The 23,764-nt window shown below is 38.4% G+C and overlaps 1 protein-coding gene across 1 annotated transcript in view; it reads left to right on the top strand.

Moving 5' to 3' along the window:
- The window catches only part of LOC141996592 (transcription initiation factor TFIID subunit 4-like), a 187,394-nt gene that overhangs the window by 81,752 nt on the left and 81,878 nt on the right, over window positions 1-23,764 (top strand). The window contains exon 13 of the mRNA XM_074968744.1: window positions 9,555-9,611. Coding sequence (XP_074824845.1) covers window positions 9,555-9,611 — 57 coding nt within the window. The remainder of the gene's footprint in view (window positions 1-9,554; window positions 9,612-23,764) is intronic.

Raw genomic sequence — 23,764 nt, 5'->3', positions numbered from 1 at the left:
TTAGGGGGGGTCGCAGTATTGCCACCCTTACTTCTGTGCTGCCTTCAGAGCTGGGCAGCCAGCGAGCGGCGGCTCCTGACTGAGGGTCCAGCTCTACACACAGCAGCGCAGAAGTAAGGGTGGCAATACCGTACCATGCCATTCTTACTTCTTCTCTGCTGCTGGCGGCAGCTCTGCCTTCAGAGCTGGGCTCCTGGCCAGCACCACCGCCAGCAGCAGCGCAGAAGTAAGGGTGCCAATACCATACCGTGCCACTTTTACTTCTGTGCTGCTGCCTTCAGAGCAGGGCAGACGGAGAGTGGTAGCTGCTGACCAAAGGCCCAGCTCTGCGCACAGAAGTAAGGGTGGCAGTACAATATCATGCCATCCTTCTGTGCTGCTGGCGGTGGCTCCGCCTTCAGAGCTGGGCTCCTGGCCAGCAGCCGCCGCTCTCCAGCTGCCCAGCTCTGAAGGAAGCACTGCCATCAGCAGCAGCACACAAGTAAGGGTAGCAGTACTGCAACCCCCCCACCTCTACAATAACCTTACAACTTCCCCACTGCTCCTTTTTGGGTCAGGACCCCTACAATTACAATACTGTGAAATTTCAGATTTAAATTGCTGAAATCATGACATTTATGATTTTTAAAATCTATGACCATGAAATTGACCAAAATGGACCGATTTCTGTAACTTTAGCTCTTGTTGTGAAATGTTAATCAGGAACAATTGTTTCCTAAAAAAAATCCCAGCATTGGCTTTCGTTCTCAATAACCTAATTATGTTAATTGCCCTATTAATAGTGTTACCACTGTACATAGGGAATGCTGTCTTCGCTATTTTTTCATTCAGGGTGAGAAAGCTTGGGTGCTTAGAATTCATGATATGCTGAGAACCTAAAAATTTGAAAAGCTATTTTTTATAAATGCAGCTTTCTAATGGGCTTGCTCAACATACAGTACAATACACATTCCCTTGTACAGAGGCTTTGAAATGTAAAAATGCTTCATAAAACAGCCAGTCACAAGTTAAATAGGAAGATTTTAGGATAAGTTTTAAAGAACAAAAGTTGCTCAGTAACTAAGGCTTTGTCTACATTGGGATTTCAGCCGCTGGCATAGCTGCACCAGTACAGATTCCTAATGTAGACACAGTTTACACTGGTGCAGACTCACCCAGTGTAAATCTTGTCTACACTAGATGTTTACACCACTGAAGCTCCACTAATGCCTGAAATTCCAGTTGTAGACAAAGCCTAGATGCTGGAGAAAGAAAGATTTCCAGGTAGATGGAGTAAAAGAGTTCTTCCAGCTTGGGAGAGTCAGGAGGAAGTGATAGAAGGGGCAAACTTTTGATAAGTGGGATGATCAAATAGACAAGGGTCAAAGCGCTTGAGTGGGGTGAGTTCTGGAACAACTTGAAAACCAAGTTGGCATTTTTTCATTAGATTTTTGAAGATGGATAAAAAGCGGTGAAAGGTGATAGAGGAAGGAAGGAGTATGGTCTTACTTTCTTGAGCAAGAAGGTAGTTTGACCCTAGGATTCTGAAGCCCTGATAATAAGTGAGCATAAAAAAGGCAAATGCAGTAGTCAAATCAGGACACGATTAGGAAATAGGTAAGCATCTTAACAGGCAGAATTAGATTCTGGAAATATTTTAGAGAGGTTGATAAGTAGAATTACAGACAAGGGAGACAGAAGAAAAAAGAGAATTTAGGGAAAGCAAAGTCTAACTAAAGAGTATCACCTAAAGATATACTGAAATATCAGTATGCAAAATAGCCGTAATCTGACTGGAACTTTCCTAATGCCATGGCCACTCCTTGTAGCTCATAGAGTTTGCCAATAATTTGGGCAGAATATAGCGATTCCCCTATTTTCATTGTATTGTAGATGTGAAACTGATCGATCACAAGTAGACATTTTCTAATAGTGCTGTTTTATTCTTTTTATTCTATTATTTTATTATGAATAAAAGTACAACCACAGGAGTGAGTTAGGTTCATTTTTAAGGTTAGTATTTTAGGAATATAGAAATTGCTTTACCTGATCAGACCAGGGGTCCATCTAGACTAGTACCTTCTCTCTAACAGGAGTCAGTACCAGATGCTTTGCGGGGGAAGTGCAACAAACCATACAACAGGCAGTTATAGAGTAACCAGCCCATAGAAGAAGTTTGGTGTGTGTCTGTGATATGGTGAGTATGATGATAGGGAAAGCTGGATGTATCGCGGCATTTCTGATTAATGGTCAAGTCCACAGGTTTTTTCCCCAGTGTTTCTACTCTCTCCCTTGTAGAAGTGGCTGGAGTGAGGTTGTCCCCCAAAACCCACTGTGATCCCCAGCCACCTCCTGTCTTGGACCCCCTCTTTCTGGCTCAGACACCATGGTAATGAGTTCAATATGAAAACATAGGTTTGGAGGAGATGGGTTGTCAAGGGAGGGTTCCACATTGTGGCAAGAGGATCCACACAAGATAATGCTGACTGAATCAGCATTACCTTATTTTGGTTTGTCTTGCTGGTGAAAAATGCTGGGGTGAGAGAACAATGCCGTACAACAGTTGGCCACACCTTCTCTGCATACATGGAACCCAAACTCTACAGAGGGAACATGCATCAGAGCCTGCTCTCCCCCTTCTGTGCACTTCTAGTCAGGATCCACTGGTCTTTGCTCCCTTCTGGATGCAAAAGGGAGAGAGCCTTTGAATCTGTCTGTCAGTGGTGGGTGGGGGAAATTACATTCTTAGAGAGAGACAGCAAAGAGCAGTCTTCGAACAACAAAAAGGTCAAAAGCCAGACTGAAATCAGCTGAGGAATTTATCTTTACATTTAATGTGGTCTGCTCTGAATGGGATTTCTAAGAGAGCAGAACACCGATTTTACATTACACTAAAAGTGTTGGTCCTTACTTGTTTCTTTTGTTTACTGTTTCAAAAACCTGGGATGTGTAAGGGTTACATGTGAGAGTAGAATAAGATTTTGAATATGTGGTCAATAATGGAAATGCTCTTGGTGGCAGAAGAAAACAGAATGTGAAACCATAGTTGGTGATAATGGCTTGATTTTATTTCTAAATGGATATTTGGATAGTCACATGCTTTTTACACTAGATATGTGTAGAAGGTTGTCTATGTCCAAGGAATTAAGAAATAAAAAATATTCCATGTTACAATATTTAAGGAAGCTGATTATTTCAAAATTGTTTATAAAACTACTTTAAAATGTTAGTTCAAGTGATCATACTGGCTTCATTGCACATGATGTGTGACACTGACAAATGAATTTTTTTCACCATACATTTAATTGAATGGCATCTATCATCCTATCAGGTCCCGGGACTCAGTTATTAGTCCGTCCATTTTAGTGTTCTTTTGTTTAGTGTTTATGGTAGTACCAAATTCATGGGTACTAAAAATAAATACAACAATCATAGGTGTGTTGTATGTTTTTGTATAGCCTCTTTTGGGTAAAAATTGTCACTAGGTTAGTGAACGAAGGATTGTATTCTGGTGCAGTTTATAAAGTTAATTTTAGTGCTTACAGATGGGGCTGAATTTGACACCACTCAAGGCTACCATCCTCTATTCACTGAACAGATGTAGTGCAGATAGTGGCACTAGCAAAGTTTCCTACTACAATCCTGGCAATGGGCTTCCATCCTCTTCTGTAGGGGCCATCTCTCTGAGTGAGAGGAAAGTTAAATCTCCATGCTCATTTAATCCTTTTCCTGTCTCCCGAGACTAACAATGAGGGTGACAATTGATGCAATACTCCTTTTTGTGAGATGGATTCCTTTCTGAACTAAAACTGCCCACTCATTTGTGATAAGAAAGTGGGGGGTTTAGTTTTGGGGAATTTGAAATTTTGTTACTTTCTATCATTTTAACAATTAAAAACAAAACAAAAAGCCAGTTTTTGGATGTCTACTTTTGCATGCCACCTCAGTGTGACCACAATTTTGAATAGGGTTTTACCCTCAGCTATGCTGCTTTTAACTTTCACTTTTTATTAACACAGCTAATGTGAAAGCAAAGTGTTTCATGTTGCCAATTTAACTTCTTTAATGAAAAGTGAAAGTTATAAGTTGGTGCAGCCGTGGGTGAAGTTCTGATGTCACCCAATGGGAAAAATAGGTTTAAAATTGAAATTGTTGGCACAGCAGTGGCTCTGAATAGTGCAGCACCTACAGTTGTGACTCTTAACTTTAATGAAAAAGATTAATTTGAAACATTAAAGTCTCCCAATATAGATTAAAAAAAAAGTGAGGTTATAAGTGCCTAGTGCTAGACTGTGATGGAAGTGCTTGCTGAAAGCAGAAGACAATCACGTGCTAGCCCTGAGAGCTTTTAAAGCACAAGTCCTTTAAGTTTAAGGCTCCAAAGTGGTTCTGAATCCAGTAGTATATCTTACATTTTTGTAAATGACATAAAATGTAAAATGTAGTGCAGCACTGATTTTACAAATTGTGTGGATAAATTATAACAACCTCTTGAACTGTGAGCAAAGGGATTATAATTCTGACCATAATGTTATGCATAATTATTCATATTCTATCTGTCTTGAAAAAATGGCTACAGGAAGAGGATATAGTCAACTAAAATACAAAAATAAAACTTGTAAACTTTGTTCATTTAAAAAAATGCAAATGCTGTCTAACTGCAAGAAAGAACTCTATGACAGCAGTTCTCAAACTTTAGCAACCTGAGGACCCCATTTTGATTTAAAATTTTTCACAGACCCCCCAAGCCGGCTTCTGATTTTCCCCGGGGGTGCTCAACCCCTGCTCAGCCCCAGACCCCACCCCCACACTACTCCTTCCCCCAAGGCCCCACCCCACCTCTTCCTGCCCACGGTCCACCCCTGCCCTTCCTCTTCCTCACCTCTTCCCTCCCCTTAGTGCACCCTGTCCCTGTTCCTCCCCCTCCCTCCCTCCCACTTTAAACGTTCTGTTAAAAAGTCTAATTCTTGACAAGAAAGGTGGATAAAAGTTCCTGAATTTCACCGATGCACTAAAGCAAGAAAGACCACTACTGATTGCAGCAGTGAGCCCTATAACATGAAGTCTGGATTCCAATTAATCTAAAGGCAGTCAGTCCTATTTTTTTTTAAAAAGAAAGACTTAATAATGGGTTAGTAGCAGAACCATAAACCCACTGAATTCTTCTAAACATGGTGTCAACTTCACCTTTAACTATAAGATTACCTATATAATGCCACTCATTACTGCATGTCTTCACCGCTGATGAAATTCTCTTATTTAGATCTGTTTGGGAGTTGGCTGGCTGCTTTTACCCCCCAGACCATTTTTATTATTTGTTCTGGAGCTTTGCAGAGAATAGCTCGGTTGCTTTAAGAATCTCTTTCAGATTATCTTGAACTTTCATCTCCTGGCCTGGTTTTGTTTGGTCAGGTCAGGAAAAAATATTTTTTTTATACCTTTAAACATAAGATCATAGCAGTTATCAATAGCTGTGCTTCAAGTGTTGGCAGAAAGAACTTTTCCTCAGCGAGGCTACTGTTCCACATTGCAAAATTCCAGGCACTTATGTTGAAATACTACTTTGTTAACTATAACAAGCTTTCTGAGTTAGTAAATTACCACAGGAATGAAAGCACCAGTTCCAGGCTATCCTTTACAAAGGGAAATTAGTAGCCAGGTCATCCCTTCAAGCAAAACTTGATGCAGCAGACACTGCGTCTTGCTTCATGGTGACCCTGGTAGTCATGAGACGGGCTTCATGGCTGCAGTCATTGGGGTTTCTCAAGGAAGTCTGGGCAATGGTAGAGGTTTCTCTTTGAAGATAATAACCTTTTCATTTTACTTGGTAAAGGACTCCCATGACACCCTCCATTCCTTGGAAATACATACCCTGGTGCTTCTTTGAAAATTCTGTAAGGCACTGCAGCCGTGTTATTGGCCAGCCCCTCAGCCATTCTACCATCACAAACCCTGTGAACCACTGAGAAAGTGCCACAAGGTACAGGGTGGCAGATACATGGACCCACCACCATCCCTAGAGCCCTGCGCGAATACAAAAAAGTAGATCTGCATCCGATCCACATCCGCCAGGATCAACCCGCAATTCGAGCTGCGATCCGCTAGCTGTCTTTTACCTGTATCCACATCCTCAGCAGCAAGCTGTCTCACAAGGGCTAGCGATGGGGGAGGGAGGGAGTGAGTGGGGGTTGTCTTGCAGGGAATAGACAGCGCGAGGGTGGGGTTTCAAGGAGAAGGGACGTCGCATCACGTGCTTATCCTGGGGGTTCATAAGCGATGGCACATGGCAGAGCAGCAGTGTGTGCTGCATCACAGTGGGGTGCCGGGGCAACCCCCATGGCTGGGGCGGGGGCCTTGCTGCCCAGGAGCCGGCAGCCTGGGACTGGGGCACGGCCAGTGGAGGGGCCATGGTGGGGACGCTGGTGCTGCCCGAGGGGCCTGAGCTGCTGGACAGGAAGCGGCATATTGAGCGGGTGTGCTGTGTCCGGAGTTCCTTTTACTCCAACCCCACCCACAAGAATTCTTGTCACAGATATGGCTCTTCTTGTCTGGGGAAAGCACTTGGATGATCATGCATCTCAAGGTTCCTGGACTCCACAGGAGTCCATGTTCCACATCAACCTCCTTGACCTTATACAGAGCATGCAAGCAAATCCTGCCTTTATCTGATTCACTCAAGTCCAAATCAGGTCAGACAATATGACCATTGTATGTTATATAAACATCTGGAGGGAAGCGAGGTGCACACTATTCTATACATAGGCAGTTTAGCTAGGGAACTGGTGCATCCAACATCATATCACTCTCTCTGCAATCCACCTACCAAGACAATGAATTTCCTAGCAGACAGCCTCAGTTGGCATTTGCATGAGGACCACAAATGGATGCTCCATTCATCTGTGGCCCAACAGTTATTTCCTCACTGGGGATTTCCATCTTGGGACCCCTTCACTCCTTAACCCCTTGCAGGCAACAAGAAATGCCTGGCTTACTGATCTTGTAATGCACAGGGACGTAGCTCCAGAGGATATGGTTTCCTAGTGCAGTGGTCAGACTCGCTGATGTAGGCCTTTCCTCCCATTCCCCTCCTACCACGTGTCTTCATGAAAATCAAGGTGGACAAGGTGACAGTAATCTTAATACCTCCTTGGTGGCCAAGGAGGTTCTGGTTCTTGATGGCTCTCCAGGTGGCCTCCCAGCCATGCATTCACTTACGGACACCTCAAAACCTACTGTCACTGAAGGGGGCAGGATCAACGACCCCAACACAGCATCCGACAGCCTGGCTTTTGGATGGACAAGGGACTTTTAGAGAAATCCTGCTCAAACGAGGTCCAAACTGTCCTCCTCAGTAGCATTCTCCATATTACAAATGGAGATACTGAGTCACAAATAGGTTAAATGAGTTGTACTAGGTGACAAAGCGAGGCCTGTTCAGATAAGCCCTTGAGCATGTGCTTAAGTCCATCCCTTTTCTGCAAAGCATAAATTTACACCCTACTGAATGCCAAATAAATATATGTTTAAATTCTTTGCTGAGTAGGAATGGATTTAAGTAAGTTCTTAGTTGCTTTGCTGAATCAATTCACAGATCTCTCAGATCTGAAAATAGAACCCAGATCTCCTTATTCCCAGCCTTCTGCTTTAACAATTGATTAGACCAACTTATCTGTCTTAAGCTTTTGTGTTTGCCTGATCACTGTAGTTTCAAGTCGCCTTCTGTACATCATCTTAAAGTTTTATTTTGGCTGGTATAACTTTGTTGTCATTAGAGATCTATAGTCTTTTGCTTCTCATTACCTGTTCTCCAGAAGGTCTTTAGCCAAGCTATCCTTAACTATGCCAGCAGCCAAAAATCACTGCTAGATGCTATTGGAAGATGACGCTAGCATGTGTGATGACAGTGTCAGACAAATCTTGAAAAAGTCTTTCCTCCAGTTTGTTCCTGTTGTGATGTGTTTTGGCATCAAAGCTTTAATCTACACGTAGTATCAATTGGAAAAATAATCCCAGTTAAAAAACAGTACAGTAAATTCAGAGTGAGTTTTCCCTTACCTGTCAAAATTCAGTGTTGTAGTTGTGTTTGTCCCAGGACATTAGAGAATATCAGTTATGAGATATTCAGAACTCCCTACAGCTATGTCTGCCATGTCAGGATCTGGTCTCGTCCCGCTCCGAGTTCATGCTTTCCATTTGCTTTTCTTCATGGACTTTTAACTTCCTACATTTTTAACGAGAGCACAGTATAAGATGTTCCACACACACACACGCATAAAAAGCAGCATCTAAGTGATTGCAAATTATTCACTGTTTCTTTTCTGAAGCCTCAGATCTTTCTCCAAGTTGGAAAGGTAGAGGGAAGAAAAAGGGTAGAACTACTATTCCATTAGCATTTGTGTAAATGACATAGCAGGAAACTTAATATGCAAAATAATATACAAATAATAAATAATTACACCTTTCATTGTCAAAACAAGAATAATTGTTCACATGGGAACCACAGGGGTTTTTTTTACTGTGACTGGGTATGGTTTTGATACATAACTATCTGAATTTTAGCCAATCATATAATACATTCAGAAATTACAATAATACATTTGTAATCTGCTTTTAAATTTGTTTTGTTTTGTTTGAGTGATTACTGAATTCCATGCAACTGAGTTCAGGAATTTCTCATTACTCTTGACCTTTAATACATAGTTACTGTATGCATAAATGTGTGACATAATTGTATTAAAATATGCAGGCAATAATTCGTTATTAGTATTTACATACAAATATATAAATACCTATAGAAAGATACTCTAAGGATCACATTTATATAATCATATAGCTTTATTCTTTCTGCATCTGAAAGCTACTTATATCTATTTCTGAAGGGAAAATATCTTGTAAGGATTGCTTTTAGGAGGGTCTCACTGGTAGTTTATAGAATGACAGTTAATCGAAAGGAGTCCATGTCTTGGCTGAGCCTTAAATATGTGTTTTTACGCTGTAAACACAGTATGCTTCTACAGAATACTCACATTTTTAATTGTGCTAGTTTGATGATAGCTGAGAGAAGGACTTTATAATAGATTTATGCATTGTGTATCGATACCAGCTTTAACCTTAGAAAATGTTTCTGTTAATGAAATACTTGAGTATAATTATTTGATTGTGAAGGATTTTAAATCAATAAATGATAAAAGATCCTGTAAAATATTTGAATGATGCTTCTATCAGATGTTTTTCTTTTCTGAGTTAGGACATTGTTGTTTCATAGCAAATGCATGTATACGTATTAAATAGCCAGAATATAAACTTCTCTTGAAACTTTAGAATTGGTAATAACAGAAATAGATTGGGTTTTTTTATTTAAACTTACAGTGTAGATTTTATTTACAACTGAATATTTAACAGTGTATTGGGTGAGGCCTACAGGCTTGAAATTGCACTTCTATGACTTTAAGCATCCCATCTTTGACACCTTGTATCCTGTTCCCTTTTCTTTGCTATTTTTTAACTTACTGCAACAGATGAGGGGTTCTTAAACCATCTGTTAACCTTTTTCCCCATTTTTTTAAAACATGTAGAGTCGCTCAAGGCAAGAAGACCCAGAGCAAGCTAGATTGAAACAAAAAGCAAAGGAGGTAAGCAGAGCTAGAGATCATTACACTTGACATTTCAAGGCTTGAACATATTAATTTTTTATGCCTTGCTACTTGTATATCGTTAATAAAAATCTGACTAAAACTTTTAGGATGTATTTGTTGCTTTGCCTTTGATCTTAATGTTTGCAAACTAATACATTAATACATGTGAAGCCTAAGGAGATTTTATAAGAGAATATTTCCATACATTACATTTTCATTTCCATTTTAGGTAGCTGTAGCTTTTGTTGGGTTGTTGATGATGACAGCGGCATTAGATTTTGGTGGAAAATATATGCCTTTGTCTTTCTGTAAAATGTCACTTCCTAGAAATGTGTTACTTTAATTACTAGTTTTTGTTTTTGTAACAATTAATGTTTTTAAGCTTGATGTTTTATTCACTCATCATTCTTAGTTACTGTAGTCTAAAAATCATCAAATAACTGCATTTGAAGTTTTGATATTATAGTTGAAGGATCCAGTTCTGTGAGGTGTTGAGCATCCTTAACTCACACTGAATTAAGGAGCCTGCCTCTTGCTTACGGTTACCCTATGTACTTAAAAGGATCAGGTCATAACTTTATTTAGAAAGACATAAAATATCTCTCTGTTAAATGCAATTGTTATTTAAAAAACCAGTATCAATAGGATACCCAGCAAACCCTAATCCCGGTTAGCTGAAGTTAAATTCCATTAATTGTATTAATGAAGTCCATTAGGAGATAATATATACAGAGATATTTGTTTGACAAATATTTTACCTATTTCCCTGGTTTTCCTGTTCTATATTTGCTCTGTGTGGTCAGTGTTTTATAATTTCCATTGCTATACAGATCTCATGTATATATGGTGAGAATCAAAAAAGCTGCTCTTTTTTGAAGTACATAGATGAAATGTATATTAATTTCTTCCATAACGTGAATTACTGTGAATAGATATGAAATATATAATGAAGAAGAAATGTCAGAAAGAGTTCATTTGAACTTTTTGCCATGGGTCACTGCCTGTCTGGACTAAGGATTTTGAAAATATTTTGAAAATTTCACTAATCAACTACTTTCCTGGAAAAGCCCTGGAATTGTCATACCAGCTACCAACAAAGATACCCAGGCATAGATACAAAAAGAAAATCAGTTTTGAAAATATGTAAAAATAATTGAAGGTAATCAAATGTAGCAAAACAGGCTGTTGAGATAACCACAAAAGCTATTCTACCGTTGAAAGTGAGAATGAGGCACGGTTCAGACATTTGTAGTTTATACTGCCTGCAAAGCTAAGATAGTTATTAGATTTAATTCTTTTTTTATTATTTTGTCGTTGTAAGTAAACTATCCTAGAAATATTTGCCGTTTGTTGGTGGTATGGTGTCATAATCTCTCATTGAGTGCTCTTCTTATTAGTTAATTGGAAGGTAGGGGAAGGAAAAATGGTCTCTTTTAGTAAAAATATGTGTTTTAGCAAGTAATCAGACTGAAATAAGATGAATTCTTTATAGCTGTGCTGAAAGACTTACTGTCTAGCAGATTTGGTTGCTTTTGCTCTGAGCAACTGCAGTGAGCATCTCTTTTTCTTACTGTGAAATATTCAAAGTAATTTTGATATATATTGCATTTCTTGATCCACTAGGGGGAGTGATGCTGTACAGACTTGTGAATAGAAGAAAATGTTAAAAAAATAATAATCTTGCTTTATTATTGAGTTAGCAAGTATTTTGTTGGTAATCTAATTAGTAATGCTCAGATCAAACTGCTGTGTGACTTTAAAATAGTAATTGTTCCTGAATATGGTAACTGGTTGGAATGAACAAATGTAGAATGAATTCCAGGTTTTCTGTTTCAGAATGCTGCACCCTGTTCTTTTGTACAATAGCCCTGCCTTGTTTCCCACCCTTCTAATGAAAGTGCATAATTCGCTGGCTCTCTCCCTCTCTCTGAAGTTGAATTTCATTCTACATATTTAAAACCATATGACTATAAGATAAGACTCATTTTTCAGTAATTAGGGTTCTGAATTTTTTTCTTCAGTTTACTGAGCATCTTTTCACCTACAAATATTTAAATATATTTAATATATATTTAAAATATATTTTGCAGTGAATGTCCCGAAAAGGGGTGGAGAGTACAAAAAGTAAGTAGAAGTGTATTTTAGTTTAGGGTGGTTTGTTTTTTTTTCCATATAGTTTAGTTGGATCAGTTGCTGAATGAATACTGACACTGAATACAGTTGCATTGGTGCTACTGAGACAAAACGACTGACTTTGCAATACAAAAGATGATATACTAGCCAGATGGTAGTTGGGGCATTATATTATCTGAAATTAAAGACTTTGAATTAACTTTTCAAAAAAGGCTCAGTTTTATAACTTCTCTGCCAGCTGGTCTGCTCTTAAATGTTCAGATGATCTCTATTCAAGAGGAGATTTGGGTCTCCCTCCAGGTTTTGTAAATTATGAAGGTGATATTGTTAGCTTTATGAAGATTAGCGGAATTGAAATCAATATTTCCCTAATCTATAAAAATGACTTGAATGTTGGATTTTGAAGACACTTGTTGCTCATTTGCCATTCTGGCTGGTGGCTAGACACTATTATTTAGTCAGGTATGCTGAGGACACCCAAGTCTCTTATATTATGCACAGCGCTTTGGAGCTTAGTCTTATTTCCTGGATAGCGTTGGCGTTTATGAAGCATAATGGATGTTTTATGCTTGCAAGTCATAAATTTGCTCTTCTTTTGATAAAGATTTGAGAATTTTACCATTATCTGGAAGGGTTCAGAGGCTTTGTAAATGTGTAATGTTTCAAGGCTGTTGATATACCTGTATTTGAAGGGCGATGCCAGCCAGCATATTCCTTCTATTACCCACCCAAACATTCTGATATTATCTCTTTATTCTCATTTGTAGAGTGATTAGGACTGGGCTCTGGATCCATCCCAGGTAAACTCAGAGTCAAAGTGGGTGGAGACTTTAGAAGCAAAGAGAAGTCCCAGGTGTGGGCACTAGAAATAAAGACAATGATGTGCAGAGAATGGGACCAGTGTGGGAGATGAGAGAGAAGTATATAAGGGGAGAAAGGTGAAATCTGAAAGGAGTGGCTTAGCGATGGTTTATGGAGAAGACAAATCTAAAGGATGAAATACCTAGTTTTACAGTTGGGAAGAAAGATATCAAAGTATAGGAAAAGATTATAATAGGAAGAGATAAGGGAAGGAAAAAATAAATAAAAGCAAAGGGTACAGGTTCTAAAACTTCCTTTTATGCTCAGGACCTCTGGACGGTCACATCTTTTTTAAACCAAATTAGCACAAACTAGTTTTAAATTTGGTTAAAAAAACGTATTAAACATCATAACTAACCTAGTTATACATAGCCCTACTGTGGACACTATCTATCACACTGAGGCTTTATCTACACACAGGCTTGCACTTTTTTAGTTATACTGATGCAAACTCCTATGGTGGTCACTCTTATTTTTGTTTGAGTGGCCTATTTAAGTTTAGTTTAAACCTGTTCCAAATTGATTTAAGCTAAATGAAAATAACTGTTCACACAGGGGTTTACACTTGTTTAACTTTCAGTTAAAATTCATGCCTTCATTAAACTGGTGCAACTCTCCTTGTAACAAGGACAAGATAGTGATCAGTCAGTGTATTTTAATATTAAACCTATTTAACAAAGTGATGCAACATTATCTTTAAGCGAGTTTATTGCAAGAAAAATGTTCCTCTTCGCTTGTATACTGAACTACATGAGTATTTAAACCTAGGCTACATTCTGAAATAAGAAAGATACAGTGTGATTGTCAGTTGAACCTGTACAAGGAGTAGCAACATTTGTGGACAACATTTACTTTTTATTACATTGTTAAACCTTTCAAAATCAAATTTTAAAAAATATGATGGCAATTGTTCAGTCAGTTGAAAGAATGGAAAGTCAACTACAAATATGTATTAGAGAAATGAGTTCTCTAACATCCATAAAAAGGGTTCATTAAATAGGACATAAAACAGACTATATAACTGCTAGCAAGATTAGAGAAAGATTAGGAATAATTAAGTCAGCATCTAGTAATTAATAATATAAATGGTTTCAAAGAAAGATAGAGCAGGTGAGATCCTGAGCATCCTTTCTGTTATGGATAGCTTGCTATATATTCAGTGTCCATTAACTGAAATGCCTATTTAGGCTGAAAGTGAAGTAGCTGAGTTTGTTCATCCTAATAGATTAACTAGGTTAAAATATTTGTGTCATCACTAACAAAGGATATTACATAGTAATAAAAACTTAAAGTAAACACCATGAACACAGTATAGTAGGGCATGCGTCCAGAGTCCAGATCAATTTAGATAACCCCCAGTCAGAATCTTGTCTCAGAGGCACTGTACTCCATGGGTGGGAAATCTTGGCCCCATGGAAGTCAATGGCAAAACTTCGATTGATTTCAGTAGGGACTAAATTTCACTTTGAGTACACTCCAGGGGTATTATCCTTATCTGTGCTAGCAGTTCACCTTTTTAATATTTGCACAATAGTAGCAATACCTCTGAAATGAGAAAGCTCTTCCAAGGCGTTTGTTGAGGATGGGGCAATGGTTGTGTCATGCACGCAGCCCTTAGTAAAGCTCTCTCTGCTGGACATTCACCAGGTTGCTGTATCTGTCCCAATCCACTGGACCCATGTGCTATAAGCTTCCCTTGATTTGAGTAGGTTTCAATACCGGCTTTCCTTGGCCTGTCTGGCACGTTTCCAGGACACAGGCTGTCCCCATTGCAGAAATGGAGCTACATGAGCCATCTGCCCTGCACCCCCAGGACCAGTGCTGATCCCTCAGCTTGCTCCGTAACTTAAGCACTTTCCCAGAACTCGAGCCATGTGGATGCTCTGTGTTTATAATTCACCTCTTCAAGGGCATGTGATAGTGAAGCAGACAAGCACACACAGACAGACTTTCACAGGAGTTTAAAATAAATTACTCTTTACTTAACATAAGGATACACAGATCTAGAGAGCTGAAAGAATGGAAAGTCAACTGCAAAATGCAATTTCCCTGCCTCAGTTTCTTCACCACTCAGTCATTCTTTGGTCATAGGCTAAAGTCCTGTAGAGAGTCCAGGATCTTTCCTCTCCTCTGTCCTCCAACATATAGCTTCTCATTATGGAGTCTCTCTCCCACCCCGCCCACCCTGAAAAAAATGACCAGTGAGAGTCCCTTACTTTGTCAGGTGACTTCCTGCTCAGTTTCATTTCAAAATCCCCGACTGGGTGATCTGTTGTGTAGTTACCACACCTCTAGAGTTCAGACAAAAAATCTTGTTTACCTTGAGCATCAGTTGTCTCTTTGTCCAAGCGTGCACCTTTTAAATGGATGATTGTCAAAGGATATTTCTACAGTGCAATTAAACACCTGAGGCTGGCCCATACTATCTGACATGGGCTTACAGGGCTTGGGCTAAGGGGCTGTTTAATTGAGACGTAGGCGTTTGGGCTCAGGCTGGAGTCTGAGCTCTGGGACCCTGCAAGGGAGGAGAGTCCCAAGGCTCCCGCTTTAGCCCAAGCCTGAACATCTGCACTGTAACTAAACAGCCCTTTAGCCTGAGCCCCACAAGCCCCCAGCTTGCATGAGCCAGCCTCGGGTTTTTAATTTCGGTCTAGAGATACCCAAAGTTTAACCCTCTATTAGCCCTGTGCCAGGTGCAAGAATTTCTCCTGTTGCCTTTGTGGATTTAGCTCAGCATGGAGGCAAAAGACAGTAGAGAAGGCAAAGATTAGCCTTCCAATCAAAATGGAGTTTTCACTCTGACCCAGATACAGAGTGTCCTCAATATCAAACAGAATTCATAAGCTGTACATAGACAGATTCCTCCAAATTGTCACACCCTGTGTAGGGATACACTGAGTGCAGACTGCACCTCTTCTGCAGCTGTTGCATGAGTTTGTCAGGGAGCATGTTTCTCCCAGTGCCCTTGGAGGTGTTATGCATGCTGCAACCCTCTGGGCATTGTGGTGCCCTCCACTTGGTTGCTACACTTTCTCTGCCTCACCCAGTGTGGCTTTCATTGTAGGAGGGTTAAATTGGCCTTAAGCATCTAGCTTTTGAAATGCAGCCTATTCTGATAATATATGCAAAAAGTGTTTGGAAAGGATGTTAGATATATTTGTACGCAAAGCTATAACACTCCTCACTCTTTTAAAAAAAAAAGTGAGGTAGTCTGTCAGAGCACTGAGTACACACGCATTTTACAAGGCTTGAACACTGACATGGAACTATGAAACCATTCTTGTTCCCAGACTAAAAAGAAAAATTGCTTCTAAGCTAAATATTGTAATTCTGATTCAGCTCAGGATATTTAACTATTAAGATATCAAAAATAATTCTACAATAAATAATTTCTTAACATTGTATTGAATATATCTCAATAATTCTATAGGAGTGGTATTTGCTTGTAAATAGATTCAGATTTACTGCTAAAAAGAAAAAAGAAAAGGAGTACTTGTGGCACCTTAGAGACTAACCAGTTTATTTGAGCATGAGCTTTCGTGAGCTACAGCTCACTTCATCCGATGAAGTGAGCTGTAGCTCACGAAAGCTCATGCTCAAATAAACTGGTTAGTCTCTAAGGTGCCACAAGTACTCCTTTTCTTTTTTCTTTTTACGAATACAGACTAACACGGCTGTTACTCTGAAACAGATTTACTGCTATTATCCCTATATTCAGGTTTTGCTGAAAACCAAAAGCATAACGAGTTTGGTAAGAAACAATCTATTCTTTCTTAAAGGACTTTTATAACAAATTATTTTCTGTCCAGGAATTGAGCTCCTGAACAGAAAATAAGTTTAAATTAAATCTCTGTTTAGCTCCCTAAATCATCTGAGGGTCAGAAGATTGAAAGAAAGGAGGAGAATCTTAGGAATTTGATCTTGGAATAGTGATTGATTTAATGCTCTTTTTGACCAGTAAAGGTGCATCTAAACTGGAATATTTTGTAAACATTTTTCTGTACCAATTCTGTCAATACTAAAGCTGTTGTATAGATGGAGTACAGGCATTTTTATTATTATGTGAGTAAGGTTAAACAACACAGTGGTCAAAAAAACAACAACAAAAGAACAAAAAAAACCCCCAAACCAGACAAAAGCTTCCTGTATATATTATAGCTTCCGTTGTTTGTCACCCGGTGGAGCTACCTAGTGCAGAAAAATACTTATCAACTTTTCCAGTGTGGACAAGGGCTATAGAAAACACCACAGGTCTGAATTTGGCCCATTAAGTTTTCCATTATGTTGAGCAATTGCCAACTGAACATATTTTTAGTCATTCCTTCTCTTTATCAAAATGATAGAAAAAAGTTGTGTTAAGACAAAGATATATATCAGACAGTCAAGCTTTGGGGTAAATGGCTTTTCTACAGTTAAAGTTCCTGTGACTTTCATTCTGTGCAAACTTGCTATTCAGAAAGAAGTAGATACTCCCATGAAAACCCTCTGTATTATCAAGCATACTAATTGGAACTATTTTTACAATATTTTTGTCTTTTTGAAGAAAGACAACATCAGACATGCAGTATGGTACCATGACCAGCACAAATCCTGATAAATTACTTTCATTGTGAGCCTTTGGGGGCAGGGCAATATATCATTATATATGCATACAGAGTCTAGCATAATGAAGTTCTGATCCTCAACTGGAACCTTTAGGTGCTACTAAAATACAAATATTAATATCTTTAACAAATAGTTAAATATTCTTCATAGATTTTTTTTTTAACTACAGATCTGCAGAATTATCACATTCTGCTAAATTTCCAAGGCTAAAACACAGTCTAGACCCCGATCCTACAAACATTTATGTTTGTGTGTGACTTTAGGCAAGAGAGTGTCTTACTGAATTCCACAGAACTGTTCACACACATACGTGTTTGTAATATCAGGGACCAAGACTCTTCATAGCATCTCTTGCAAAGGCAGAGTTGTAAAATAAAAGAACTGTTTGGTTGGAGGGTAAGGCATGACATTACAGTTCCTATTCAGGAATGGGAGTTTGGACAATAGAAGGCAAAATGCCAAGGATCAAGAGGAAGGCCCTAATCTCTTTCCAGCCAAGTCTTGTGAAGCAGGAAAGACTGGTTTAGACAAGAAGTGGATTAATTGGAGGTGAGCATGAAGAGAGAGCTTTTTTGCCTTCCCTCTACCCCAAAGTTTTCCCAAGCTGAAGATTGCCCCTTTCAGTACAGGAAAAATCTAAACTACATCCAGTCTTCTTCAATAAACCACACTACTTCTCCCTCGAGAGAACAATGGAAGTGATCCATAGTTGGAGATGGGTTTTTGTCTTCCTAAGAATCATCCAGTGTTGATCACTGCAACAGACAGGATATACTGGTCTTGATGAGCTTAATGGTCTGATCTGGTATATCACATCCTGTATTATACCCATGTAGTGCACATAGATCTTTGTGCAGAGTGAAACAATTTATCCTACCTCATATATGTTTATTTTTTGTGGGACACTGATTGTAGTTCTATTGTAGTTAATGTTTTAGAAGTTAATTTTACTTCTAATTATCTGTATTGGTACAAACCCATGTTTGATCTTTCTTAGTGAACAAACTATATGTTTTGAGATTTGGTATCCCTTTAGATTAGGGATCTGAAAAAATAGTTCCTATTGTTTACATATGTGTATTTAAACTATAATATAGAAACCATAAATGCTTCACATTTTAATTGACACCATCACTGGCATCAAATGTCATTGTTAACTAAATGTGATGAGAAATACCATGTAGTGTCAATTGGTACTAACACTTAGAATGTCTTGTTTCGGTGGTATCAGTCTGTCATGATTTTCCAACTCAGGAAATATTACATTTACAAAAGCTGCAGACAGCAATGTCAATTAAGACAGATATTTCCAGTCAGTGAATACTAATTATGTTTTTTAAAAAATATGTATGGTTGAAGAATTAAAAATGTTTACACAGAAGGTCACATCAAATTTGATTGTCCATATTTTTGCTATGAATAAATTTATTTATTAATCAGTAGTTTATTTTAATTAACAGGATAACAGCTGGAACAATATAAGTGGAAAATTAGTATCCTTATGTGAACATTTTTTGCCCTAATCAGTTTTCCTATTACTTAAACTTTAAGAATTAATTCTTAAGGTTCATGCAAAGTTTTAAAATTAGAGTCTCAAAAAGCATTTTTACCAACTAAACTTGATTTTTTTGCTGTACATATTTGAAGGACAGGCCCTTATTGTTGAGGTTTTCCCTCATTACAAAACTGTAGCTACACTAATGCAAAAAAAAAAAAAAAAAAAACCAAAAAAGTGTAGACAAAGCCTTAGATTTAGTTCTAGAAAAGTAGACACAATCCCAGGTATTTGAGCACTCAATCCTGTGATGTATATTTAATATCAACATTTTATTGTGCTTATAGCAGTGTTATCCAGTGGATGGAGAACAGGAGGCCTGGGCTCTAGTCTCTCTCTCTGGACTAATTAGATTCTATCCGTGATTATCATATGGTGTCAGGCTTCTTAGAATATATACATGCTATTTAAAGCTCCAAAATACAAAGACAATAGCCATATTAATAAAACATTTTGATGAGTTCCTTGTAATAACTGATAGGCTTCCAAGGGAGATTGTGAAATCCCCGTCAATGGAGGTTTTTAAGAACAGGTTGGACAAACACCTGTCAGGGATGGTGTAAGTTTAAGCACAGGGGGACGAACTTGACTTCTCGATGTCCCTTCCAGCCCTACATTTCTATGATGCTGGCAATTATGTTTATCCCAGAACAGTCATAGGTGACAGGTGTCCTTGTGGGAAATAGGAAACTCTTAAGCTAAGTAGAAATGTTGTGACTAAAGCAATGTTTACATAAAGTACAAAATTCAGTTACTGCAAACCTAGTTCTGTAAGAGATACTTTTTTAAAAGTCTAATATAAACATTCATTTTAATTTATCATATGGTCACATGTACCGTACTTTAAATATTTGCACAAACATGTCTAATAAAAATATGATGATGTGAAATATTTTACTATCCAGTGATCAATATGGTACCAAGCTAAAAGAATCTAAATACCATAAATTGGTTTATATTTAAAAATATAACTTAATTCTGTGTCCTGATAAATTACACTTACATTTCTTTTGATTATTATTTGTATACCACCAGAATATAGTGTCATATTATGTCATATAATGTCATACCTCCTGCTGACACATTTTTAGTCTCTTTAGTGCAAGGCCCAGATAGAAAAGTCTATCCCCCATCTACCCTGACACTCCTGATACATAGTGGAAACCCCCTCTACCTGATAATAGACTGAAATCAAAGGTGTCTGTTCTAACATTCTCCAAATAATGGCCATTATTTGGCAATTTATATACTTAGTATATACTTAGTAGAGCAGACTGAAGTTTTCTGTGGCAAATGCTATAATCATCTCCAACCAGCAGGTGAAAGACGGACCAGAATACAGGGGCAGAGTTAAGCTTGGTGTTCAAATCTTTATAGCAGTCATTGAGACTTTTTTACAATGTTAGTGTTTCAAAGGGCTATTTAATTTCAACCTTCATTCTGTCAGAACAGGTGTAGGGTGTTTTTTTTTTGTTTGAGATTATAACAACTTTTCCTTGTGCATCTCATAGTGATTTATGAAAGAATGCATTAATCTTCACAACACTTCTGTAGAATATTCTGTTATTTAACAGATGGGTAAATGAGGCAGAGAGAAGTTATGTGATTTGATATCCAGTATGTCTGTCTCTGTAGCTGTATACAATAGTCTTCCCATGTGGTTCTCCAACAGGAAACCCTGCACAACAGGATTTGGCCCTTAATTATTACATTTTTGAGGCTATATATTCCTATAAACATTTGTAAAGGTTAGTTTTGTTATCATTAGTTTTGGCACAGGTATTTTTAGTAAAAATCATGGCCAGGATGTGGGCAATAAACACACTGGAAGCCAGAGACCCGCCGTCCGGGGCTGAAGTCACGGAGGTCACGTAAAATCACGGACTCCGTGACTGACTCATAGCCTTAATTATCATCAATATCAGTCAGTTTAACCAAATAAAATATTAACTATTATTGGTTAGATTACAGGTTGTAATAAGGGTAAAAGTTGAAGTATCATTTTCTGTGATTTGTAAAACAGACATTTCTGTTTATATTTAGATGCATGCATAGCTTTCTAATCATACTTAAAATACAAACCAGGCAGCTGATCATTAATATGTCTGGGGAAGACTAAAGGTGTATTGCTTTCATTTGCTGTTTTTAGTTTAGTCTTTGCATTACAAATATTTTGTGTTCTCCATTAAACACTCTACAGGTAGGCACATCATCTTAATTGATAGGTTTCAGAGTAACAGCCGTGTTAGTCTGTATTCGCAAAAAGAAAAGGAGTACTTGTGGCACCTTAGGGACTAACCAATTTATTTGAGCATAAGCTTTCGTGAGCTACAGCTACATGCATCCGATGAAGTGAGCTGTAGCTCACGAAAGCTTATGCTCAAATAAATTGGTTAGTCTCTAAGGTGCCACAAGTACTCCTTTTCTTTTTTCATCTTAATTGAATAATGAGAGACTGCTCAGCGTGTTGTTGATTAAAAAAAAAAGTACCTGTTTTCCCTCTAGTAGTAATATTTTTTAAAAGTAAATAAATTGCATTATTACCATTTCTAATGTAAACATTAGTCAGTGGTCAGTTTTCCCTTAAGTGTGTGTTTACCAGACATGGATTTGAATGTCTGTGAAATTTAGATGTCTGAAGGAAAGTCACTCATTTTCTTTGGATTATTAGGCAGTTCAAGTAACAGTTCATAGGATTTCTTGTTCCTATTTAGTCTTGAAAGAATATTGTTGAAGCTTGCGATTAGCTTCCATGTTTTGACTGTGGGGAAGTCAGAGTGATGTAAGATGTTTTCCATGTAGAAGGGAAAAACTGGAACAAGGGTGCTATATGTTTGTTCTATTTCTTATGTTTGGAGGCATAATTGATACAGAAGAGGTTTTTTTGTTTTCTGAGAACCCATTTCGTCATTTAAAATAGTGGTGTATTGCAGGACTTGCAAACAACGTTGGTATTTTAACACATTTCTGCATGGTATTTTAACACATTTTTAAATAGTGTATTACTACTATCCCAATAGGGGGAAGTGTCTTCTGGAAACCTTTTCTCTAGAGGAGAAGGTAATGTGGACATTTTCTGCCATCCCACTAGTTAGTGCTTTTATTTGTCATTTTATGTTGCATGCTGGTTTTTAGGGCTGTGGTTAAATTGTGGGAATATATGGTAACTCTTGTTGTAAGAAGGCCTAAAGTCCTGAGTCAGCACAGTGTTTTTGACATTGGTGTGCATCTGCCTGTGCTACAGAAGCAAAACAGTCTCACTGCTGTAGTGTAGTGATAGAATCTAGGGGATACCTAATGTGATTTACTAAGAGGTACAGATCAGGAAAGTCACTGAAAGTACATTACTGTCAAAGGTCACTGTCTAGGCCACCTTTGGCTCTTTTGACATTTGCAAGCTCCCATTTCAAGACAGATGAAACTAAATACTGAAGATTGATTTTAGTATATTTTAGTATAGATCCATCATTGATGATTGCCAACTCCTCTTACATAAACACCATAAAACTGCTTCTTTGTGGTTTAACAGTGGTTCTTGGAAAAAACAGGTGCAGGTGAGGGGGCAGAGATTACCTAGAGAGGACCTCAGGCCGAAAAGACTTTGTCTCCCGTTTTCCTACAGGCACAGTTCCACTGGCAAAATCCTGGGTCTCATTTACTGGCCCCTTTAGCCTTTATCAGCCCTAGACATTGGCCACAAGTTGCAACGAGCTAAACCTCTTACATCTCCTGATATTAAACTTAAAAGTACTATTGAGTCTAAATCAACTGTGTCCCCATGATACTGTAAGAAAAGTGACAAAGATCACCAAATGTCTGCCAGTTTAGTCCAGCAGGAAATTTCGTTTTCTGATGCCAAAACAGGCAATCGGTGAGACCTGCAGCATCCTAAAAATACAGGTCTTACACTACAGCTAAGAACAGAAGGGGTGAGACAGCCACCAGGAAACTTTAAATATGTGGCGGAGGAGGGGAGATATCCCTAGGGGGTAGTCCTTTGCCTGCCAGGTATGTACTCTCACATCTGAGTGCTATGCTACTCCTGCAGTCTATTCAAAATGTGTGCTCCCCCACACTGCCGGCTGCAGGGGAGAGGGCATTCTTCCACTGTGTAAAAAGAGGAATTGTTACTAGAGTGCCCTCAGAACTTTTGAATCCTGCAGTCACCTCACCTTTGTTAGTGATCCTCTGACATCATAAGCAAAGTTAGAATCATGCTGGTTCACACTTGGGTGGGAGACTTCTAAGGAACTGTTTAACTACTTGTACCTTGATTGAGCAGACTGAGGTCAACTCTACACCCCTTGCATTGTGTTAGGGGATATGAAGAATGATCCAGAGCCCACTGAGGTTGATAGAAGTCTGTTCACTTCAGAGGACTTTGGATCAGGCCCACAGAGCTGCTGGAGTTGTCATGTTTCAGAAAAGAAAAGAGAGCAAGACAGTTTTTGGTTATGGAAGAATCTATGGCACATTTCATGAAAATAGAGGTGTTTGTTTCAGGGCCTGGGCTAAATTCCAGTGATAGTGATTAAAATATTCCTCTTTACTCCTGTCTTAAACTATGGAGTATACTTTTTCACAGCCACTGCATTCTGTCCCCAGAGGTGGCTGCATTTCAATATGTCATGTGGTCCCAATCCATATTTTACCTAATTTAGAGCTGATGTGAGGCTTAATTCATATTTGTAAAGTGCCCTGAGAAAAAGATACTATGTAGGTGCAAAATATTTATTATCCTTTATTTATCTGGTAGTTCTGCTTGTGCTGTGTATAGACATTATTTCAATTTTTTATGGTATATTGTTTTAATAAATTAGGAAATTGCTCTTGGTCCCAGGTATTAATGGTAATGGGCAATTTGCTGTCAGTTGTGTCAAGTCTTAATTTCCCAAATTTTGAGCACATTTTTTTTGCTAGATGTGCAAGTGATTTTTCAATAATTTTTCACCAAAAAAGGGGAGTCTTAGTCTTGTTCCAATTCATTAATACAGAA

The sequence above is a fragment of the Natator depressus genome, chromosome 12, assembly GCF_965152275.1.
Source record: "Natator depressus isolate rNatDep1 chromosome 12, rNatDep2.hap1, whole genome shotgun sequence".
Classification (NCBI taxonomy): Eukaryota; Metazoa; Chordata; order Testudines; family Cheloniidae; genus Natator; species Natator depressus.
Note: the sequence above shows the minus strand (reverse complement) of the source record. Positions and strands in the feature narration are given on the sequence as shown.